At 38.0% G+C, this 24,866-nt stretch overlaps 1 protein-coding gene across 9 annotated transcripts in view; it reads left to right on the top strand.

Moving 5' to 3' along the window:
* TCF4 (transcription factor 4) overlaps positions 1-24,866 on the top strand; it is a 652,106-nt gene that overhangs the window by 118,776 nt on the left and 508,464 nt on the right. For all 9 annotated transcript variants that reach the window (XM_053701135.1, XM_053701132.1, XM_053701130.1 and 6 more), the window contains exon 3: positions 20,960-21,021. In XM_053701135.1, coding sequence (XP_053557110.1) covers positions 20,960-21,021 — 62 coding nt within the window. The remainder of the gene's footprint in view (positions 1-20,959; positions 21,022-24,866) is intronic.

Below are 24,866 nucleotides of genomic sequence, written 5' to 3'. Positions count from 1 at the left end.
CCTTTCTGATTACAGTGCTGTACTATCTTTCTGATTACAGTGCTGTACTATCTTTCTGATTTCAGTGCTGTACTATCTTTCTGATTGTACTTTGAATACAAAGTAATAATCATGATATAAAACTACCTTTAGGTTGCCTGTATAAGCTGTGTTATAACATGTAAATATTGCGTAAATTACCTAAAATATTGTTGTTTATTTGTTTCAATCCAGTGAGCATTATCTCCTTTAATAGTCCCTTTCACTTGCATGAAAAACAGTTTAAGGTGCACCCTGGTACATATTTTTAATTAATAGTGTATTCTTACCCAGGACTCATATATGATAGATAATATATAATACTGGTGGGTGCACACGTACGACTCTTGTGAGACCGCTGCTTCCTATCCTCTTCTCCATCTCTTAGGTGGAGAATTTCAATCTCCCCAGGCTCATCTGACCAGGGAGATTGACAGCTCCTGCTCGTGCGTGATTGGCTGTTTGCGGGCAGGGGGCGGCATTGCATGCGAGTGCAAAATAGTGCTTGCGTGCAATGGTAAATTAAGCCAGCAAATTGCTGCCTGCCAGAGGCAAGATGGGGCGGACAGGGGTGAAGATGTACGCCCCTGTCCGCCCTAGATTGATCGACCCCATACAGTTCTGAAAGGGATAGAGAGGTCAAAAATTAAATATGCATGGGTGCATTTCAATTTAAATAGAAGCTTTTTTGCAATATACTTCCATTAGCAACAATGCTTCTAGTAAAATGATTACTGTTTCTATGTGGCATACGTACATATCCTGTGAGGACTGTGCACCAGTATTCAAAGACCGCACTTTCTCAGAGGTTCAGCAGTAACTTGTATAACACAAATTACGTCTTCAGAAGCAAAACGCACTACTGCCAGCTCTCTGACCAAGCATGGTGAACAGCCCTAACAGGATATGTGCGTATGCTACAGAAACACAGTAATAGCTTTTACTAGAAGCTAACTAAAATGCACCTATGCACATTACATTTTTGTCCTTTCGTAATCTTTAATGGCTTACTGTCTGTTTCCAGCTCAGGCGTGGAAATACATAGGGAGTAGACTTTAAAGGGAGAGGAAGCCCCCACATTTTCTTTCATTCATTTTTTGGATAGCCAATTGACTTATATTATCAAATTTGCTTCATTCTCTTGTTAACCTTTGCTAAAGAAACAGTATTGCACTACTGGCAGCTAGATGAACACATCTACTTAGCCAATCGGAAGAGACAAATGTGTGCAGGCACTTATCACCAGCTAGCTCCCACTCACATAGGATATGTGCATATTCTTTTTCAATAAGGGATACCAAGAGAAAGAAGCACATTTGAAAATATAAGTGAATTTAAGTGACAAGCTCTATCTGAATTATGCAAGTTTAATTTTGACTTTCCTATACCTTTTAACTATGTGTTTAATCTGTTTGCAACATAGTTGAAGGCATGCAATATTGTGATAGTAAAATTCTCTAGTAATTTACAAAAATATCTTTTTGTAAATTGCTCTGGTGCCGGTAAATTATTTAGACATTGTTTTGTATCGCTTTAGCTGATGTCTGGGGATGATATAGCAAATGTTGTTTTAAAAGCAACCTGAAATACAATCTCATAACCATAGTTGCTTAGCTAGTTTGTTTTGGAAGTATTTTTGTTACACACATAGCACAATTTCCAAACAGTCACGTTCACAAAATTCTAATAGATCCTCAGTGTTAAATGCACAATAATGAACACATTTCTTTTTCACTCAGAAGAAAGATAAGCCTGCGAAAATGTGATGTAAAAGCTGTTTGAGTTAAAGTGAATCTAAATTTTGACAAATGTGTGCCTGGGTTTTAAAAATCCTATTAAAATCAGGGGCACTTTCATTCATCAAACTTTACATTTCACTCGTTTTGTTAAAATACTTACCTTATATTCTTGAAAGCCGTAATGTCAGTAATGACGAATTCGGCTTCCTCCAATCACGGCTTGGCCTCAGGCAATGTTTGCTCTGGGGGGAAGCCGTGATTGGAGGAAGGTGAATTCGTCATTGCGGACATATAAAGAGGCTTGCGACGGGCGGGGGAAGCGCTGGAGCGGCTTTCAAGAATAAAAGGTAAGTATTTTAACAAAACAAATTAAATGTAAAGTTTGATGAATGAAAGTGCCCATGTTTTTAATAGGTTTTTAACATTCGTCAAACTTTACATTCACTTTAAAATATTACAGCAGTATCTGTTGTTGCTATTAAAGAGATAGTAAAGTCAAAATTAAACCTGAATGGATTGGACGGATCATGAAAATGTAAAGGGACAGTAAACACCTTGAGATTTGTATATAAAATGTTTAGTCATGCAGAATGAAACTACTTTTCAATATATTTTTCATTTTTTATTTTGCCCCTTTTTCATAAAATTTAGCTCTAAAAATGAGCAATTTCTAATACTCAGAACTTGAAATGCACCTGCTGACTTCTCAAGGCTAGCTCTGCTACATATCTGCCCTAATTGGCTTTAACTGATAAAAACTGCAAATACATTTATTTTATACTTATACTTTATATGATGACTGTGGCTAGCCTGGTAGTCTGCTTGGATTGGATCCTCCAAATAAGGCAAATGGTGGGTGGAGTTTGGCTATTGAACAATAATTGCAGAAAAAAGGATTTTAATTTCTTAAACCTATAGGTAAATCCAGTTTGGGATTTGGAAGCATTGCAACTCTTGAGCAGAAGACAGATAGTGGTGCAACTCCCACCCAGGACCGTCTTTAACACAGGGCAATAGGTCCTGGGTGGGGGTTGGACCACTATCTGTCTTCTGCTCAAGAGTTGCAATGCTTCCAAATCTCAAGCTGGATTTACCTATAGGTTTAACAAATTAACATCCTTTTTTCTGCAATTAAAAAAGGATGTCTCTGTTGAGGGGCCCAAGAGTCCTAAAAAAAAAATAAAAAAATAAAAATAAATTTATGGTTCATACCAAACTGCTGATGTGACATGGGGAACACACACATTCAGTCCTAATACTGTCACAGTCAAAAGTACTCTGCTTAAATTAAAAAAAAAAAAAAAACGGTGCCAGACCATGCCGGTGACATGCCAAGGTATTGCCATATGCTGTTTTAGATGTGCACTATGCAGCACTGAATGCAAAGCACTAACTCGGCATGCAGCCATTCCCACTGCATCAGAAAACGTCCTACTGGGGTTACCACTGTTACCAGGTAACTGCTCTGGTGGTGGGCATTGCTTCTGGGTAGGGCTGACTGTAGGCGCATGCAGCAGAAAGCTGGAGTGGCAGGTACGTGAGGATTTGAGCATCTGTGCAGCTGCATACACTGCTCTCTTCAGTCTTGAGGCTGTGTGACTCATCTCACACTGTATCCATGCAGCCTTGGACAGACAGCATCCAGTCTACTGGTCCCCTTAGCCTTCCTCTTTCTGCTGTGGCCCTAAGATCAACTAACTTAAGTTTGTTAGGGGAACAGTGCTTTGTAGAAAGGTGTCAGTGGGAAGAATAAGTGAGTGCACACACGCTCCTCCTTATGCAGCAGTGTCTAGTGCAGGGTGAGAGGGAACTTGTTCCTAGCAAAGAAGTGACATGTGCTGCTGTGGCTGATGTATAGTGTCATGCTGATACTTCACACATTAATGTAAGGTTTATTTTTTATAGTTTTTGTTTTCTCTCTGTCTCAGCTTTTACAGCTTCCCATAGTAGTTCTGCTGTTCCAGTCAGTAAACTTATATTTGTCTGCACTTTCATGCATCCTCCTCAGTCTTTACCTTGCTTTGCTCCTGTTGGCTGCCCTAAATCTCTTTAACCAGCTAACCTCACACCAGAATTACAATCAAAAGAATATTACATTAATCCACAGTGGAGGAATTTATATATTTATTTACTTATTAGTACTGCTTAGGTCTAGTTTCACATATTGCTATTTATTTCATTTTTTTTAAATGATTAGCCCAGCAGTGGATGATCCACTGCTGGGCTAATAATTTTAAAAAAATTATAAAATAAATTGATTTAGTTGTTTTTTGGGATTTTGGGGGTGGAGAACGAAATTGCATAGGGTGGGGGGCCCCAAGATTTTTTTTGCCCAGGGTGCAGTCAATATTAAAGGCGGCCCTGCTCCCACCCCTGATTGCTGTGCTGACCATGTTCTGCTTCGGAGCTGCAATGCCTGTAACTCCCGAGTAGGACTTTACTTATATTTTCAACCTTTTCTGTAGGTTAAACACATAGTTTTCTAGGGTCTGTATTGCAAAAATGATTTGCTCTAGCAAATTAGAGCTTGTCATTTGTGTACAATGACCATTTATTCAGCTTTTACTTTTGTTCACTCAAAATAAAAGTTTTGTTTCAGAAGCAATATAGGTCAGGTTTCTTTTTAACATTTTTCCCCAAGACCCAGTGCCATGATACCACATACCTTTGCGACCCTATTTTTCTGCTTGGTCTGAAAATTTCTGATAATACAAAATATTTGCAATTTTGGGCAAAGCAAATAAATTGTGTGCATAATATATTCTTAATTGTAGTCAAACGTGAAAGTGTTGTAAAAGGTAATAACACAACACACACTCTCATACACCACACTCCACACACACACTCTCATGCAACACACCACACACACCCCACACACATTCTCATGCAACGCCCACACACACACCACGTACCCATTCCCATGCAACGCCCACACACCACACACACTCTCTTGCAATACACTCAATATTCAACACACACCACTCACTCATACAGCACACACACCTCATGCAACACACACAAACATACGCACCACACACACACACACACTCATACAACACACACACACACAAACATACACACCACACACACACTCACTCATACATCACACACACACCATATAACATACACAACACACTCTCATACAACACACACCACACTCACTCATACAACACACCTCATGCAACACACACAAACATACGCACCACACACACACACTCATACAACACACACACAAACATACACATCACACACATACCATACAACACACACAAGCACACCCCACACACCCTTACCACAAATGCTCTCATACAACACAAACACACCACACTCATACAACACACTGCACACACACACACACTCATACATCACACACACACACAAACATACACACCACACACACACTCATACATCACACACACACACACACACCATGCAACACACTCTCATACAACACACACACACACCACACACACACACTCACAACAAATGCTCTCATACAACACACACACACCACATTCTCATACAACACAGAAACACCACACACACACTCCTACAACACACACTCTCATACAACACACACACACTCATACAACACACACACCACACACACCACACACACTCTCATACAACACACACACACACTCTCATACAACACACACACACACACCACACTCTCATACAACACATAAACAACACACACACACACTCCTACACCACACACTTCCATACAGCACACACAGGTCACGGCCCAGTAAACATGGTGTTGTGGCCCAGTAATGGGTCCCGACCCGTGGTTTGAAGAACACTGATATATATGATAGAAATGACTGCTATAGATTATAGAAATTGTTATAGGAAGGAATTTATATGTAGACATGAAGAATAATTCAAAAAGATGCTAGAAATAAAATGTTGAGATCCATGTCTTGTTAATAGGATATTTCAAGTCCTGCATTATATGATATCAACATCAAAACTCACTTTAAGCCGATTGTGTTTACTTGTTCTAGACTCCCTTGTTTATTCTCCAGTATTGTGTCACTAATGTATGTGTAAGTCTTTTGCACATCTGTTTTAAACATACCACGGAGCAGTATGGGGTGATGGGACTTGAACAGGTGTTCCAAGTGTAAATACTCACAGGGGTGAAATTTGTCTTCTTTGGTTTGCAATAAATTATGCTGTTTAAATGGTGCAAGTTTACAGGATGAGTTATATATTTTACTGGACAACCAGGGGAAATTGTGACCTGTCCAGTTAAATACTGGATCATGGTAATGCTATAGTAGCAATATTAATCAATAAATCAAGATTTACAATAAGAGTTTGACCTCTGCTCCTCAAATAAACCACAAAGTACTTATATGACCGGCTCACTGCTTAGCACGGACTTTACAAATCTTGGTATCCGCATTCCCTAGAATTTTACTCCTGGTTTCTGTTTGTTTTAGGTTAGTGCTGACCATCTTCCTAACACGAGTTACAGATAAATATATTAGAAGGGGTGAATATAAATACAAATAATATATTTCTCCAAATTGTCCAGTAGCACAGGGCCAGATTTAAGTAGGGTTGCGGGTACCCTCTGTCTGCTGTTCTCCCCTCCAGAGGGCTCTTATGAATTGCGGCTGAACTAAAGCACACATTTTTAGGTTTCCTTTTTCAATCTGGGGCCACTATAATGATGAAGCAAATTCTTTCTTCTAGGGTTGCAAAAAATAAAAGGCTGCAAGTGGCCCTTGGGCTGGCAGTTGGCCATCCTTCTTTTAGATGATTCTGAATGTATCTAGCTACAAAAACATTGCTTTGTTCTTTTAATGTGTATAGCTGGCTGCTCAATTTTCGTACTGCTTACTAGAGTAACTTTAAAGGTATATTTTACACGAAACACATTTTAGATAGAATAATGCATAAAAAAAAAGATGTGTAGGGGAAACTTCCGGGCAGCGGAAATGACAGGTTGGATCTTACCTAGCTGCCACAGACCTACAAACTAATCTTTTAAAAATCTGTTTTTATACCTTGCATCGAGCAGTAACAACTACAGATCCTGATACAGATGATATAGCTCAACTGAATGCAGCAAAAATTTACTAGCATATTTGCAACTACTTTATACCGGAGACTACATGAGGTTGCGGCCTCCTACTTGACCCCCCGGCAGAGTGTCCTCGGATCTCTGTCGTTACTAAGTGCTGTGAGAGCACCCTTTTCTTTCCTTTCACATTAAACACACCGACCATCAACATCTATCTAAAGGGTTGGGAGGATGACAGACCTTTTACAAGCGATCAGCGATCTACTTGACACCTACCAAACGGCATTCACTGACACCTTGCATGCAGCTTTCCACTTCAGGCCGCTGGATGAGGAACTTATATATACACCCAATGGGTATGGGGGTGGCGGTGCTTTGGGGCCCCGGCATCAGCCATTTACCTCCCAGGTTGTTAATAACGCCCTGGTCACTAATTGCATGCTCAGTGGTGCGATTGAGAGGCTCCCCGAGATGGAGTTGGGAGATGGCAGCGGAGCTACTGTACTCGCAGAGGGAGAACCTGCCGTATTGTGCCCAGTTACTGAAGTGGGATCTAATAGAGCAATACCTGCAATACTAATTATCTCAGACCATTGGGGAGGTAAAGCCCCGTCACAGCCATCACCGAGACCTATCGGATCAACCCCTACAACTTATGGGCCTGGAGCTATCGATAAGGAAGACTCTTACTTGTATACACTGACAATAAACTCTGGGCCAGCTAATACACCTTCAAAAGCCTTGGGGGAACAATCTACAGTGAGGACAGTTAAGTGCAGCCCGGGGTCAATGATGGAGACAGCCCTTTCTCACATACCAAGCAACACAGCCTTAGCTGTCTCTGTTGATTGGAACCCGGATGGACCGACAAAACTAGGTCTTCTATATCGGAAGGGAGAGTCTCCCCATGCATGCCTGCCTCCTACCCGCACGTTACACGGGGAAAATGCTGCTTCTAAAGAAGTCTCCGAATGACCATATGTCTTAGTCTTGCGACACGTTGCTGCCTCTCAGGCTGCAAACATCACATAGACTGCACATTAACATTCTCGATCATATGGGACTGGCCTTATTGACACCCGGTATTATAAGTGTGGGGCACAGAGTTAGTGACCGCATTGGAGTAGGCTAGACATCGGGATTCCCTGAAAGGGGGATCGTGTGCCTGTTATATTCATCACGAGAGCCCTGTATATTGTGTCTTGGGATCTGGCCCTATTCTTGCTTATTTTTTGCTGGGGATCCTATTGTTTGGCGCTCTCAACGGGAGTTCATCTAGACTGAGTGACTTTGGCATTGTGGGAAACTTTTTAGCCATTTAATACTAACTTTTTATTTATTTATCAGGGGCCATATGCTTTGTGAGTAATGGGGTGGGCCTACATACAGTGGCTTATATACGCTTGGTGGTTACCGTGGTAATTTATTAATGAGTCTCCCCTTTTTAATCCACCCTAGCATGAAGTAGGTTTGTCTGGGTTTACACGACGGCTCATTTATTATCTCCTGTTGTATTATAGCATTATATCTGTACCCACGCAATTTAAGGCGACTCAGCTGTTTGCGGCCAAAATAGCTGTGTCCGGCATGTCTGTTTATATGTGTACCTTGTTATTGCAGGGGGGTGTATGTGCATACATCAAAAGTTTTTGTTTGTTTTTACATTGCATATGGGTCTATCAGACAGGTTTATGTCACTTTTTTACCCTCAGCCGAGCCAACTAAATAGCTCTTGTTAAATACTGGTTTATGGACATATTTACCTGTATTGCATGTATTCCCTATCGCATGAAGCAGGAGGTAATATCTTGTAATTTAAGAGGTATTTGAGAACTACTACATCTGCATAACTGACTCACTTACATTCTGCTAATGATGGGAGGTCCTATTATGATTCCACATAGCTAGCCTAACTAACCCTATACTGTATCACCTGTATCCACATTGGCCACCTATTCTGTGCAACCGTTTAGCATCCACTCCTATTAATTTTCTCCCTAAAACCTATTAATTAAGTTATGCTTACGTGTCCCATAGATTTACATTAGGAAAATGCCAAAGTTCCCTTAGGCTTATGTAACTATTATTTATCCCCTATAGTACCTATGACAAAATATACCTGCACCCCGAACTCTAAGGCTTTCCCACCTAGGCATATATTTGACCCTACATAGTAGCCCCCCAGCTTGATAGTAGTTGCTGCTTTATTTACTCCTACATAGTGGTTGCTTGAAATATATAGTTTTTAAGATAAACGGGCAGGTGTCTGAGCCGTATATATTGCAGATCACTCATACCAGTGTCTTCACTTGAGATTCATGAGTGGCTCCTGCAATGTCAAAACACCTTCCTGTTCCAATATTACCTATTAGAAGACCATGAGCGGCCCCATAGGTTTTCAAGAAGGCTCACATTTTGTTAGACAGGTTGTATATATGCTATAACTCTGTTATGTTAACTCATAATATATTCTCCTCATGGCATCTCCCTAGTTATACAAGCTTATTTCAGTGTCATCCTACCCTGTTAAAATATGCACCAGAAATATAGTACCAAAAAAATATAAAAGAGGTCCTTCACTTGGGGTCCATGAGTGGCCCCCTCACATTAAAGCTTACCTACCTTATACTGGGTTACTTCTAATTATGTCACACTGTTCTCAGTCTGCCGCGGCACACCTGAGGATCTCTCACGGCACACCTGATGACCACTCAAATCATCTGGTGGGTTTACAGTTTGTCCAGCAATTATTGCCTGTACTGAACATGTAATGTATACTGTACGTTTCTTTTCCTTGTTTTCGTTGCCTACCCTGTAACCATTTGCTTTCTTTTGTATGTTTGTTATGGCAACTATTCATTGTTTCTATTGAAAAGAACCTCAATAAAAAAAAAAAAAAAAAATAAAAAAAAAAAAAAAAGATGTCTGAGAATAACATGTAAATGTATTTTTTTTAAGTTTCATTGGCTGTTTAAATATTGCCAAAATACGTGTAAAGTTTGTGTCTATAAAACAGTGAGGGCTGCCATGTTGTAACTTAGGTTACCTTCTCTGCTGTGGCCAATTAGGAACAGTTATAAATAGGCCACTAGAGTGAGCAGCCAGTGGCCTTGTGGAATAGAACAGTATTCTGTGCTTCCATTACTAACAGGAACTGAAAAGATCACAATTTCGGAATAGAATTACAGGAAAAGGAGACAAAATAAATAGTATATTGCAGAATTATTTTTATATATACGATAAATCATTTTATATTACAGTCTCAAAGTGTTTAATGTCCCTTTTAAATAATCAAGTCACAAAGGTCAGGTACTGTTGGCCTGTTCATAACTAAAGAAACACTCTTCTGTAGGCATGGGCATTTGGATAATTTGTTATGATAAAAATGTGGAAGAAGGTGGCCAGTCGCGACCATCAGCTCTTTTCGGAGCCGCATTTCTTCTTGTTAAAGTGAAAAGCACAAATATCTGCGAGCGGCCATGTTCTTCCACATTCAGATCATATCGAATGATCCGAGTGCCCATGAGAGAGAGAGAGAAAAAAACTTGTAAACAAGCAGATATATATTTTTTAATGTAGTACAATCAATACCTAATAAAGTATATATTGTATAATTTGACGTACCAGCCTGTGTTACTTTAACCCCTTAAGTGCTAATGACGGCTCTGTGCCATCACAAATTGTCTCAGTCAGGTGCCAATGACGGCTCAGAGCCGTCACTAGCACTTTCCCACTTTGAGGGAGATCTGGGGGATCCCATCGGCTCCTACCCCGACGATCGGGCCTGCATAGTGACAGGCATCGCCGGGGCTTCACGTTGCACGTGGTGACGTCACGTGCAATGACGTGATGACGTCACCTTGCAACTTTATTTAACATTAACAATGTTAAATATAGGAGCAGGGGACATGCTGCTTAGAAGCCTGTATCTCAGGCATCTAAGCAGCTACAGACCCCCAAGACCCACTGTTGGAAAGGTAATCGTCTAACCTTTCTAACAGTCTAAGTCTTGGGGATCTGAAATAAATTAAAATAAAGTTAAAAAAAAATATTTTAAAAAATATAAAATAAAAAACCCTTTTAAAAACCTTAGCACTCAAAGGGTTAAAGGAATTCTAAACCCAATTTTTTTTTTTTTATTATCAATGTTTCTTCGTTCTCTTGCTATCTTTATTTGAAAAAAAGCAGGAATCTAAGCTAAGGAGCCAGCCCATTTGTCGTTCATCACCATGGATAGCGCTTGCAAGTTTACAATCTTGCTTTTCAAATAAAGATAGAAAGAGTATGAAAACATTGATAATAGGAGTAAATTAGAAAGTTGCTTAAAATGGCATGCTCTATCTGAATCATGAAAGAAAAAAAATGGGTTTAGTGTCCCTTTAAACACTGAGGTTGTTACTCTGGGAACTCATTTAATCTGCCCCTAACTGACCTCAGCAGAGCAGATAACTGACTTATAAACTTAAGGAAAACCTAGGTTAAAACACAGAGCTGCCATTTCCTTTATGGAGACTAAATATTTACACTTTCAATATATTCAATATTTTAACAACTAAAATAATTTGAAATACATCTGCAGATTATTCTCAGGACAAACGTTCCTTTAAATACATAAATATAATATATAGATATATATTATAATATAATTATATCTAGCTTGTATGTTGTGTTTATTGTTTTGCTCATTTTGCTTTGCCATATTTTTTTGGTTCACCCACATCTATGCATATTTAAAGTGGTTGATTTCCCTGCAGTGTCACTTTAATTTCACACCTCTGTTCTTCTAATAAAACACACAAGTCACTGCTGCCTGCCCCTGGCGATTTCCATTGCTTGAAGATACCTGTTCTTGTCCATCGTTCCTCACAAAATAGCTTCGGATTGGCTGGGAGCAGCATGGGATCTGAATAATGCACAGTGAAGCATATGCTTTTAAAGGAACAGTAAAGTCGAAATTAAACTTTCATGATTCAGATAGGGCATGCAATTTTAAACAACTTTCCAATTTACTTTTATCATCAAATTTGCTGTGTCCTCTTGGTATTCTTTCTTGAAAGCTAAACCTAGGCAGGTTCATATGCTAATTTCTAATCTCTTTAAGCCTGCCTCTTATCTGTGCACTTTGACAGTTTTCACAGCTAGACAGTGCTAGTTCATGTGTGCCATATAGATAACACTCTGCTCCCTCCTGTGGAGTTATTTATGAGTAAGCAGTGATTTGTCTAAAATGTGAGTGTCAAAAGAACGGAAATAAGGGGGCAGTCTGCAAAGGCTTAGATACAAGGTAATCACAGAGGTAAAAAGTATATTAATACAGTATAACAGTATTACCCATTCCCCAAATTTTGCATAATTAACAAAGGGATTATCTTTCTTTTTAAACAAAAAAAAATAATAATCTATAGTAGAATATCATGTACATAACCTACTTCTGCTATAGTGATATTCTACATGAATATGTATTACCAACATAAACATTCCTCAAGATAAAATTTGTGTTTCATTTGTGTTTTTTATTAATGGCCTTGCCGTACCGACGAGACTTCTTAGAAGATCTCACCTTTGCAGCGAGGTTTTGAATATCAAGCCCTCAATCACAAAATAAAAAATTTGGGTTTCATGTCCCTTTTAAATTCAATTTAAATTTATTTTTGTAAAAATGTGTACCACAAAATTGTTCAGAATTTCAAATGTGACTTTTTTTTGCATTTTGAACGTTTTGATGACGTTTATAATTCACAGTGATCATTTAGTTTAGTTAATAATGTTTTTGGGGTGTCACAAATCTATAACTTGGTAGCCACATGAATTTTCAATTTTTGCAAACACATCCACACATGGACAGTTAGAGGGTTAATTCACAGCTGCAGACCACACTCACATCAGTGATTTAACCCCATTATTGTCCAGAACATATCCAACTCTTCAAACCTTGTCTCTTACACATATAGACATGCAATGTGTTAAATAAAGCATTTTTCTTAACAGTTATCTTTAATAAATTTACTTTTTTTTTTTTAATCTGCATTGCTAAATGATCAAACACTACTTGAAGTATGTTTGGGCTTAAAATTTAAGAATTAAAAATGTGTAAACATTTGATTCAAATACAATTTCCACTTCTTTGTGGCTCTTAACAGAATCAGTTGAATTGTAGAGTATATATCTAACAGCTGGTTCTGCTTTAGAAAAAAAATGTAATACTTTGTATATATTCCCCTGGGCCAACAATAATAAAGGTTTTATCAAGTGAGTAGTAGATTTTTGCCAGTTTAAAGCTGTTCTGGCGCTGTTCTTCATTAAAACACTATGGTTTAATAATACATATAAGTTTGTAAGCATTTCCCAAGATAATACATAAATATGGATTTCCACTGGACATATTCTGTGCACTTTTGAATCTGTTTTATAGGATGTTAATATGTTATCCGACAGAAGTCATTAGGTTTTATTGTTAAAGAAACCACAATATAAATTCAGTAGCTTTAATAGAAACATTTTTGTGCATAGTTTGGAAAATATGAGAATCTGCTAATATTTCAAAATACAGATAAAATAACGCATGTTTATCATTTCCTTATGGGTTCGAGTTAGAGATACACATTAGAGAACCTAAATATAAAATGTAGAGTTTCAACCTCTAATTAGAGACTACTTCCCAAATGTATTTGGAAAATGTTTATACTTAAAGAGACAGTATTCACCTATTTTCATATAACTGCATGTAATAGACACGACTATAAAGCAGAATATGCACAGATACTGATCTAAAATCCAGAATAAAACCTTTTAAAAACTTACTTAGAAGCTCCCAGTTTAGCACTCTTGATGAGGTAGTCTGGGACACCCACTGAAAGGGGCTGTTAAACAAAAAGAGCAGACACTCCCCACCTCCCCTCTTCCCTGGAAGACAGATAACATAAACAGGAATCTGCAGGAGTCTGTAAACACGCGTATACATCTGGCACTGTAGGGCTTGGTTAGGAGTCTGAAAATCAGCGCAATGTTCTTAAAAAAATAAATAAGCAAAACTATGCATTTTTATAAAAATACTACCAGATGGGCTATACAAATGGATCAACTACAAAACATTTATGCGAAGAAAAGTCTAGTATACAATGTCCCTTTAAAGGGACAGTCTACTCCAGAATGTTTGTTTAAAAAGTTAGATAATCCCTTTATTACCCATTCCCCTTTTTTTTGCACAACTAACAGTTATATTAATACACTTTTCTCCAACATTGGTGTGTCCGGTCCACGGCGTCATCCTTACTTGTGGGAATATCTCTTCCCCAACAGGAAATGGCAAAGAGTCCCAGCAAAGCTGGCCATATAGTCCCTCCTAGGCTCCGCCCACCCCAGTCATTCTCTTTGCCGTTGCACAGGCAGCATCTCCACGGAGATGGTTAAGAGTATGTGGTGTTTAGTTGTAGTTTTTTATTCTACTATCAAGAGTTTGTTATTTTAAAATAGTGCTGGTATGTACTATTTACTCTGAAACAGAAAGAGATGAAGAATTCTGTTTGTGAGAGGAAGATGATTTTAGCAGACAGTAACTAAAATCGATTGCTGTTTCCACATAGGACTGTTGAGATGAAGTAACTTCAGTTGAGGGAAACAGTTAGCAGACTTTTCTGCTTAAGGTATGACTAGCCATATTTCTAACAAGACTGTGTAATGCTGGAAGGCTGTCATTTCCCCTCATGGGGACCGGTAAGCCATTTTCTTAGTCTCAAACAGAATAAAGGGCTTAATATGGGCTATAAAACTGGTAGACACTTTTATGGGCTAAATCGATTGCTTTATTTGGACATTTTATACATGTTTATGCTGATAATATCTCTGTGATTACCTTGTATCTAAGCCATTGCAGACTGCCCCTTATCTCTTGACAGACTTGCATTTTAGCCAATCAGTACTGACATCTATATGGCACACATGAACTAGCACTGTCTAGCTGTGAGCAACTGTCAAAATTAGATGATAAGCGACCGTCAAGAGCTTAGAAATTAGCATGTGATCCTACCTAAGTTTAGCTTTCAACAAATGATACCAAGTGAATAAAGCAAATTTGATGAAAAAAGTAAATAGGAAAGTTGTTTAAAATTACATGCTCTATCAGAATCATGAAAGTTTAATTTTCGGATGGCCAGTTGCCAACCTTGGACACTTCCATTAAGGCCAGACCTTCTATCTCAAAGCCCATTTTCCCATCAGGATCTCAAATCATTAAATTTGAAGGTATGGAGATTGAACGCTTAATACTTAGTCATAGAGGTTTCTCTGATTCAGTGATTAATACTATGTTACAGGCTCGTAAATCTGTGTCTAGAAAGATTTATTACAGAGTTTGGAAGACTTACATTTCTTTGTGTTCTTCTCATAAATTCTCTTGGCATTCTTTTAGAATTCCTAGAATTTTACAGTTTCTTCAGGATGGTTTGGATAAGGGTTTGTCTGCAAGTTCCTTGAAAGGACAAATCTCTGCTCTTTCTGTACTTTTTCACAGAAAGATTGCTAATCATCCTGATATTCATTGTTTTGTACAGGCTTTCGTATTAAGCCTGTCATTAAGTCAATTTCTCCTCCTTGGAGTCTTAATTTGGTTCTGAGGGCTTTACAGGCTCCTCCATTTGAACCTATGCATTCTCTGGATATTAAATTACTTTCTTGGAAAGTTTTATTCCTTTTGGCCATCTCTTCTGCTAGAAGAGTTTCTGAATTATCTGCTCTTTCTTGTGAATCTCCTTTTCTGATTTTTCATCAGGATAAGGCGGTGTTGCAGACTTCATTTAATTTTTTTACCTAAAGTTGTGAATTCTAACAACATTAGTAGAGAAATCGTTGTCCCTTCTTTGTGTCCTAATCCTAAGAATCCTAAGGAGAGATCTTTACATTCTTTGGATGTAGTAAGAGCTTTGAAATATTATGTTGAAGCTACTAAAGATTTCAGGAAGACTTCTAGTCTATTCTGGTTCTAGGAAAGGTCAGAAGGCTTCTGCCATTTCTTTGGCATCTTGGTTAAAGTCTTTGATTCATCATGCTTATGTGGAGTCAGGTAAATCCCCGCCTCAAAGAATTACGGCTCATTCTACTTGATCAGATTTGCAAAGCAGCAACTTGGTCTTCTTTGCATACTTTTACTAAATTTTACCATTTTGATGTTTTTTCTTCTTCTGAAGCAGTTTTTGGTAGAAAAGTACTTCAGGCAGCTGTTTCAGTTTGATTCTTCTGCTTATAATTTCAGTTTTTTTCATTATAAGATTAAAACTTTTTGATTTGGGTTGTGGGTTATTTTTTCAGCGGAATTGGCTGTCTTTATTTTATCCCTCCCTCTCTAGTGACTCTTGCGTGGAAGTTCCACATCTTGGGTATCTGCTATCCCATACGTCACTAGCTCATGGACTCTTGCCAATTACATGAAAGAAAACATAATTTATGTAAGAACTTACCTGATAAATTAATTTCTTTCATATTGGCAAGAGTCCATGAGGCCCACCCTTTTTGTGGTGGTTATGATTTTTTTGTATAAATCACAATTTTTCCAATTCCTTGTTTGATGCTTTCGCTCCTTTCTTATCACCCCACTTCTTGGCTATTCGTTAAACTGAATTGTGGGTGTGGTTAGGGGTGTATTTATAGGCATTTTTTGAGGTTTGGGAAACTTTGCCCCTCCTGGTAGGAATGTATATCCCATACGTCACTAGCTCATGGACTCTTGCCAATATGAAAGAAATGAATTTATCAGGTAAGTTCTTACATAAATTATGTTATATTAGTATACAGCATACAGAAATATTATATTTTAGTATACAGCATACAGAAATATGGTCCTTTAAATGTATCAAAGAAACATAATATTAATAGGGCTTTAAAAAGAACATAGATTTTTCCATATTTTTTTAATGGCCACTGCATTAAAACTGAATGCACTACAGTATACATTTATCTTTAATTATGATGTAATTGTTGTATTTTATAGCATTTCTGCTGTAAGGTTTTATAAGATATGTGTGCAGTATATTGATGGTTGTTTCAAATAGAAATGAAAGCATACTTTCCAATTATAAAATAATGAATGTATCAGGTCCCTGTGTTATGTCAACCTTCTGTAATTTCATTACTGACAAAGAAATGGCTTTATCTGTCATTGTTAATTAAGGCTACCCATTGACGTTACACAGACTAATATAGTGCGCTTTGCACATTTGATGTCTTAATACAAACGCAATGATACATGATCTTTTTAAACAGATGATGAAGGGTGATTGCCTGACTGATAATAGTGACTATGCACTAGATAGGACAGGCTGGGATGAAAAACCTTCAGTGCTGATACATTTAGGCCTAAGCAAATTATTACATTACCATGATTTGACTGGTGATCTTACTAATGAGTGACAATGCTAACTCCCCCGATCTATTTGTGCTGCCTGAAACAAATTAAGTTAAGATTTAATTTACTCAGTTCCTACCTCAAACCCACTATTCATATAGTTTTATTAAACATATTATACAGAAAATCTGTAGCTCTGCGACATTGTCATTTGTCAACAAAATACAGGAACACTTAAAGGGACAGTGTACTTGAAGATATTTATTGTTTACATATTTAATGTTTGTCTAAACTTTCAATTAATTTACAATGATTATTGTTACAAATATGTTTTACTGTCGTAACTCTTTCATAATCCGTGTAGGGGTTTGATAACTTATGAAGATTTATCCACATATAATTGGCACCTTGTGGAAGTGGAAGCTTTCTATCTAGATTTGCGTTGTCTTGCCACAGGTGCTTTGGTGCATACCGGTGTCTTCAGCTAGGGGAGCCTATAACTATTAATGCCATCTAGCAGTATATATCTTTACATAGTTATGGCCGCTACAACTGTTGACTTGGTTAATTTGGGATTTCTAATTATTGCTAATAATGTCTTTATGTCTGCCCCAATATGCTTTCTATACTTAGTAAAACTGGTTTAATTTGAATACGTATTCCTCATTAGAAAACTCATGTGTTGCCTCTCAGTTGGAACTAAAATGCTGATATGGGTGAAGTACGTCTCGTATGGCATTTTCTGAGATAATTTTGAATGTGTTTCATGTGTTACTCCTGTAAAGACTTGAGATGGATGGTGATAGATAATTTTAAGTATTGGAATAGTGCTTAAAATAGGAACTCAGCAGAGTATTGTTTTTAGATAGTTAACCTTATAATCATCTCTTCTATCACATCTATAAAGCTTATTCACTGAAATGGACAATGCATTAGAAGTCTAGTGTATGTCAGCTGTTGACAATAAGACATTGGTGCTTGCTTGAGCCAGCAGACATTTATATGCACTTAAAATGTATTATTGTTACACTCTGCCTTATTAATTGCCTTTCTGATGAGGGGCATAGGCAAAAAGGTGAAGTTTACTCAAACATTTGCTATAGATTATTTGTTTATTTTAGTTGCAAAAACTAAAAAAATTAGGAATGTTGATTAGTTTTTGCTTTGTAGCTCAATAATTCTATGTTTATGTCAAATATGATATCCCCATTTGAATGTTATTTGAGATATTTTGTTTGCTATTTATTTTTTGTACATACTGAAAAAAAGGGCCATGATACCCAAATGTTGAAGCACTTGACAGTGATGCAGCATAGCTGTAATAAGCTGACTAAAAATATCACTTGGACATTTCTTAGTAAGATATTTTACCTCACAATTACTAAGTATTCACACCCCACTGTAAAGATACTTTAAGCAGCCAGTCAGGCTGCTAGTCCCAGGACTTGCTAGGGCGTGTGCATCTTACATGTGCAGGCACAGTCATGTTATTTTCCTATTCAGTTTAAGTAAGTTCTATGAAATCTCATATGAATACTTATGAGATCTCAGCAAAGGCAAAACATTACCTCAGCACTGCTGATGCGGATTGGCTATTTTTTTTCTACTTGCAGCTGGACAGCAGCTGAAGTATAATTTTTTACACAGCACCTACTCTAGTGAACTGAAGAAATTTTGAGGTAAAATATCTTCCTTTTTTACATAGAGATGCCCAGGTGATATTTTCTTATTTTTAAAGTTATGCTGCGTCACTTTCAAATATTATGTCCCTTTAATGTGTTCACTTTTTCTAACTTTCTATGACAACTCTTCTGTATGTTTCATTAGCCTCTTACACAATTACATTACCATCTGCAATATGTATACGGAGTTCTTTTGATGCTGGCACCTATGGTGAACAGCTATGGCAGTCTCTTTGTATATTCGTATTGCTCTTTCATTGTACTTTCACATTTTCTCAATAAAAAATAAAAAAAATGGTAAGGAGGGGAATTCAGAAATGTCTGTGACATGTGTAAGGGCATCAATATTTCAGACATTTGCCTATAAAAGAATTTGCTTAGTGTTAAAGGGACACTAAACCCCAAAATTTTCTTTCATGATTCAGAAAGAGAATGTAAATTTAAACAACAATCCAGTTTACTTCTATTATTTATTTTGCTTCATTTTTTTAGATATCCTTAGTTGAAGAAAAAGCAATGCACATGGGTGAGTCAATCACATGAAACTTTCTATATCATGAACGAAAAAAAATAGGTTTCATGTCCCTTTAAAGATAAGATAAGAAACAGACTTGTTTCTCACTCTTCTGCAGTATTTTGTTTTCTAAATCACAGCGTATTAGATTAAAGGGACATAATACTCATATGCTAAATCACTTGAAACTGATGCAGTATAACTGTAAAAACCTGACAGGAAAATATCACCTGAGCATCTCTATGTAAAAAGGAAGATATTTTACCTCACAATTTCCTCAACTCAGTTCTGTGTAAAAAGTTATACTTCAGCTGCTGCCCAGCTGCAGGTAAAAAAAAAAATGGACTGCAGCCAATCGGCATCAGCAGTGCTGAGGTCATGAACTCTTTTACTGTGATCTCATGAGATTTCACTGAATAGGGAAATAAGATTAGTGTGCATGAGGCTCACTCCTTTGCAGGTCCCGGGACAGACATACTGATTTGCTGCTTAAAGTTCTTTACAATGGGGCGTGAATACTTAGGACATTTTGAGGTAAAATATCTTTCTTTTTTACATAGAGATGCTCAGGTGATATTTTCTAGTCAGCTTTTTACAGCTATACTGCAACACTTTCAAGTGTTTCAACATGTGGGTATCATGGCCCTTTAACCCCTTGAGTGCTAACGACGGCTCTGAGCCGTCTCAGAGTTTCCCACTCTGGTGCTAACGACAGCTAAGAGCAGTCGCTAGCACTCTCCCACCTTGAGGGAGATCTGGGGGCTCCCACCCGCTCCTACCCCGGCAATCATGCCTGTAGAGTGACAGATGTCGCTGGGGCTTCCCGTTTTGCGTGGTGACGTCACGCGCAATAACGTGATGATGTAACCACGCAACTTTATTTATACTTAACAATGTCAAGTATAGGAGCAGGGGGCATGCTGCTTAGAAGCTTGTATCTCAGGCATCTAAGCAGCTACAGACCCCAAAGACCCACCATTGGAAAGGTAATCGCCCAACCTTTCCAACAGTGTAAGTCTTGGGAGTGTGGGAAAAAAATTGTTCAAATAATAACAAAAACATTAAAAAAATCTTGGCACCCAGGTGGAAAAGTGCTTAGCACTCAAAGGGTTAATAAATTAAATTTTAAGCCCCAATAAAATATACATATATAAATACTGATATGTAATAGTGAAAGAAACACTTTTTTTGCATGAAAAAAATGAGGTAAAGGTTGTTTTAATTTAAATGTAAGATGTGTGCATCCTGCTGAGGCTTTTATTGGCTCTCATATACACTTGTAATGTTCATGAACAACCATTGAGGATTAGCTGGAGGAACCGATCAGCTGTATTAGTGTCCAATGAAAATGAAATATTGTTTGCCTCACTTTTTTCCCTTTGCAAAAACAAATCCCCCCCAAAAAAAGTTTAGAAGCCGCCCTTTCATATAAAAGAGTTCTTTAGGGCTGTTTCATTCAGCAGTGAATTGCAATGAGTAGTGGATGGGTCTTTTCTATTAATGTTAAAGCCTTATTTGTGATTTCTAATTAAATGTAACAGGAGATAAGTTTAACAGTTTTTTTTACTTAAAAATGCATTTTCAAATAAAGAATTATTGAGATAAAATCTGATGATTTTGTTTTTTTTTTAGATGTAGAAGACAGAAGTCACTCAGGGTCCTGGGGGAACAGTAACCATCCGAGTCCCTCCAGAGTAAGTATGATTCTCTCCTGTTCTATATCACCCCCCCCCCAGTAACTGATGTACAGCAACATGTATCTGCTGGTGCTATATATAGTTAAAGGGACAGTAAAGTCCAAATTAAACTTTAATTATTAATTGTGCTTTGTTCTTTTGGTATCATTTGTTGAAGAATAAAGCTTGGTAAGCTGATAGCTTAGAAGTGTGTATGTGTCTTTAGCAGGCTATGGGAGCAGTGTTTGCTACATTGTATCAAATTGCTATAAACATTGTTGCAAACACTGTTGCCACATGTCTGTAGACACGTGCACACTCCTGAGCTCAGCTATAATTACGCTTTAAATGGACAGTAAAGTCAAAATTAGCATTTCATGATTTAGAAAGAGTATGCCATTTTAAACAACTTTCCAATTGACTTCTATTATGCAATATGCTTTGTTCTTTTGGTATCTAAAAGCATACTTAGGTAGGCTCAGGAGCAGCAAAACATTACTGGGAGCTAGCTGCTGATTGGTGCCTGCACATCTATGCCACTTGTCATTAGCTAACCTTATGTGTTCAGCTAGCTCCCAATAGTGCATTGCCGCTTCTTCAACAAAGGATACCAATGAAGCAAATTCGACAATAGAAGTGAATTGGAAAGTTGTGTAAAATTGTCTGAATCACAAAAGAAAATGTTTGGGTTTTTATGTCTCAAACAAAGGACACCAAGAGAACTAAGCAAACAGATAAGTAAAGTTGTTATAAATGTTATGCTCTCTCCAATCCATTTGATTTTAATTTTGGCTTTACTGTCCTTATATTATTTGCTTCTCATACAAAGGAGTGTGTATACATAGATTTAAACTATCTAGCTAAGTGCCCCATGTTGTAATACAGAAAGTAGTCAGAATGCATAATGCTCTTATGATGCTTTGTGATAATAAAAAAGTAGCTTTATTTGGCATTGTATATCTGGTGTATTAAAGGGACAGTATACAGCAATTTATATATAACTGCATGTAATAGAATAATATGCACAGACAGTGATCTAAAAATCCAGTATAAAACCAATTTAGCACTGTTGATGAGGTTAGGCTGGGACACCCAGTGGAAGGGGTTGGGAAAGCAGGAAGAACAGATCCTTCCCCCACCGCAGCATATGAAAAGACATTATACAAACAGGAGCTGAAGGAGTCTGTAGACCTCAGTATACATCTAAAACTTTGGGGTTTGGTTAGGAGTCTGAAAATCAGCACAATGTTATTAAAAATAAGAAAAACTATAAATTGTTACAAAAACACTCTCCGGCCCGATGGGCTATAAATGGATCATCTAAAAACATTAACGAAAAGAGAAATCTAGTGTACAATGTCCCTTTAATAAGGACTAAGACTTTTTTAGGTTGAAACAAAGAAAACTTTTAAATAAAGTCACTTTTCTCCAACATAGGTGTGTCCGGTCCACGGCGTCATCCTTACTTGTGGGATATTCTCTTCCCCAACAGGAAATGGCAAAGAGCCCAGCAAAGCTGGTCACATGATCCCTCCTAGGCTCCGCCTACCCCAGTCATTCTCTTTGCCGTTGTACAGGCAACATCTCCACGGAGATGGCTTAGAGTTTTTTAGTGTTTAACTGTAGTTTTTATTATTCAATCAAGAGTTTGTTATTTTAAAATAGTGCTGGTATGTACTATTTACTCAGAAACAGAAAAGAGATGAAGATTTCTGTTTGTATGAGGAAAATGATTTTAGCACCGTAACTAAAATCCATGGCTGTTCCACACAGGACTGTTGAGAGCAATTAACTTCAGTTGGGGGAACAGTGTGCAGTCTCTTACTGCTTGAGGTATGACACATTCTAACAAGACGATGTAATGCTGGAAGCTGTCATTTCCCCTATGGGATCCGGTAAGCCATGTTTATTAAGATAGTAAATAAGGGCTTCACAAGGGCTTATTAAGACTGTAGACTTTTTCTGGGCTAAATCGATTCATTATTAACACATATTTAGCCTTGAGGAATCATTTATTCTGGGTATTTTGATATGATTATATCGGCAGGCACTGTTTTAGACACCTTATTCTTTAGGGGCTTTCCCTAATCATAGTCAGAGCCTCATTTTCGCGCCGGTATGGCGCACTTGTTTTTGAGGACAGCATGGCATGCAGCTGCATGTGTGTGGAGCTCTGATACATAGAAAAGTCTTTCTGAAGGCATCATTTGGTATCGTATTCCCCTTTGGGCTTGGTTGGGTCTCAGCAAAGCAGATTCCAGGGACTGTAAAGGGGTTAAATATAAAAACGGCTCCGGTTCCGTTATTTTAAGGGTTAAAGCTTCCAAATTTGGTGTGCAATACTTTTAAGGCTTTAAGACACTGTGGTGAAATTTTGGTGAATTTTGAACAATTCCTTCATACTTTTTCGCAATTGCAGTAATAAAGTGTGTTTAGTTTAAAATTTAAAGTGACAGTAACGGTTTTATTTTAAAACGTTTTTTGTGCTTTGTTATCAAGTTTATGCCTGTTTAACATGTCTGAACTACCAGATAGATTGTGTTCTGACTGTGGGGAAACCAAGGTTCCTTCTCATTTAACTATATGTATTTTATGTCATAAAAAAATTTAGTAAAAATGATGCCCAAGATGATTCCTCAAGTGAGGGGAGTAAGCATGGTACTGCATCATCCCCTCCTTCGTCTACACCAGTCTTGCCCATACAGGAGGCCCCTAGTACATCTAGTGCGCCAATACTCCTTACTATGCAACATTTAACGGCTGTAATGGATAATTCTATCAAAAACATTTTAGCCAATATGCCCACTTATCAGCGAAAGCGCGACTGCTCTGTTTTAGAAAATTCTGTAGAGCACGAGAACGCTGATGATATGGTTTCTGAAGGGCCCCTACACCAGTCTGAGGGGGCCAGGGAGGTTTTGTCTGAGGGAGAAATTTCAGATTCAGGAAACATTTCTCAACAAGCTGAACCTGATGTGATTACTTTTAAATTTAAGTTGGAACATCTCCGCGCTCTGCTTAAGGAGGTGTTATCCAATTTGGATGATTGTGATTATCTGGTCATTCCAGAACCACTATGTAAAATGGAAAAGTTCTTAGAGGCCCCGGGGCCTCCCGAAGCTTTTCCTATATCCAAGCGGGTGGCGTACATTGTTAGTAAAGAATGGGACAGGCCCGGTATACCTTTAGTACCTCCCCCCATATTTATAAAATTGTTTTCCTATAGTCGACCCCAGAAAGGACTGATGGCAGACAGTCCCCAAGGTCGAGGGGGCGGTTTCTACTCTACACAAGCGCGCCACTATACCCATAGAAGATAGTTGTGCTTTCCAAGATCCTATGGATAAAAAATTAGAAGGTCTGCTAAAGATGTTTGTTCAGCAAGGTTCCCTTCTACAACCAATTGCATGCATTGTCCCTGTCACTGCAGCCGCGTGTTTCTAGTTTGATGAGCTAGGAAAGGCGATTATTAGTAATTCTTCTTCTTATGAGGAGATTATGGACAGAATTCGTGCTCTTAAATTGGCTAATTCTTTCACCCTAGACGCCACCTTGCAATTGGCTAGGTTAGCGGCGAAAAAATTCTGGGTTTGCTATTGTGGCGCAGAGCGCTTTGGTTAAAATCTTGGGCAGCGGATGCGTCTTCCAAGAACAAATTGCTTGACATTCCTTTCAAGGGGAAAACACTCTTTGGCCCTGACTTGAAAGAGATTATCTCTGATATCACTGGGGGCAAGGGCCACGCCCTTCCTCAGGATAGGTCTTTTCAAGACCAAAAATAAACCTAAGTTTCGTCCCTTTCGCAGAAACGGATCAGCCCCAAGGGCTACGTCCTCTAAGCAGGAAGGTAATACTTCTCAAGC

The sequence above is a fragment of the Bombina bombina genome, chromosome 2 (assembly GCF_027579735.1).
Source record: "Bombina bombina isolate aBomBom1 chromosome 2, aBomBom1.pri, whole genome shotgun sequence".
NCBI lineage: Eukaryota > Metazoa > Chordata > Amphibia > Anura > Bombinatoridae > Bombina > Bombina bombina.
Note: the sequence above shows the minus strand (reverse complement) of the source record. Positions and strands in the feature narration are given on the sequence as shown.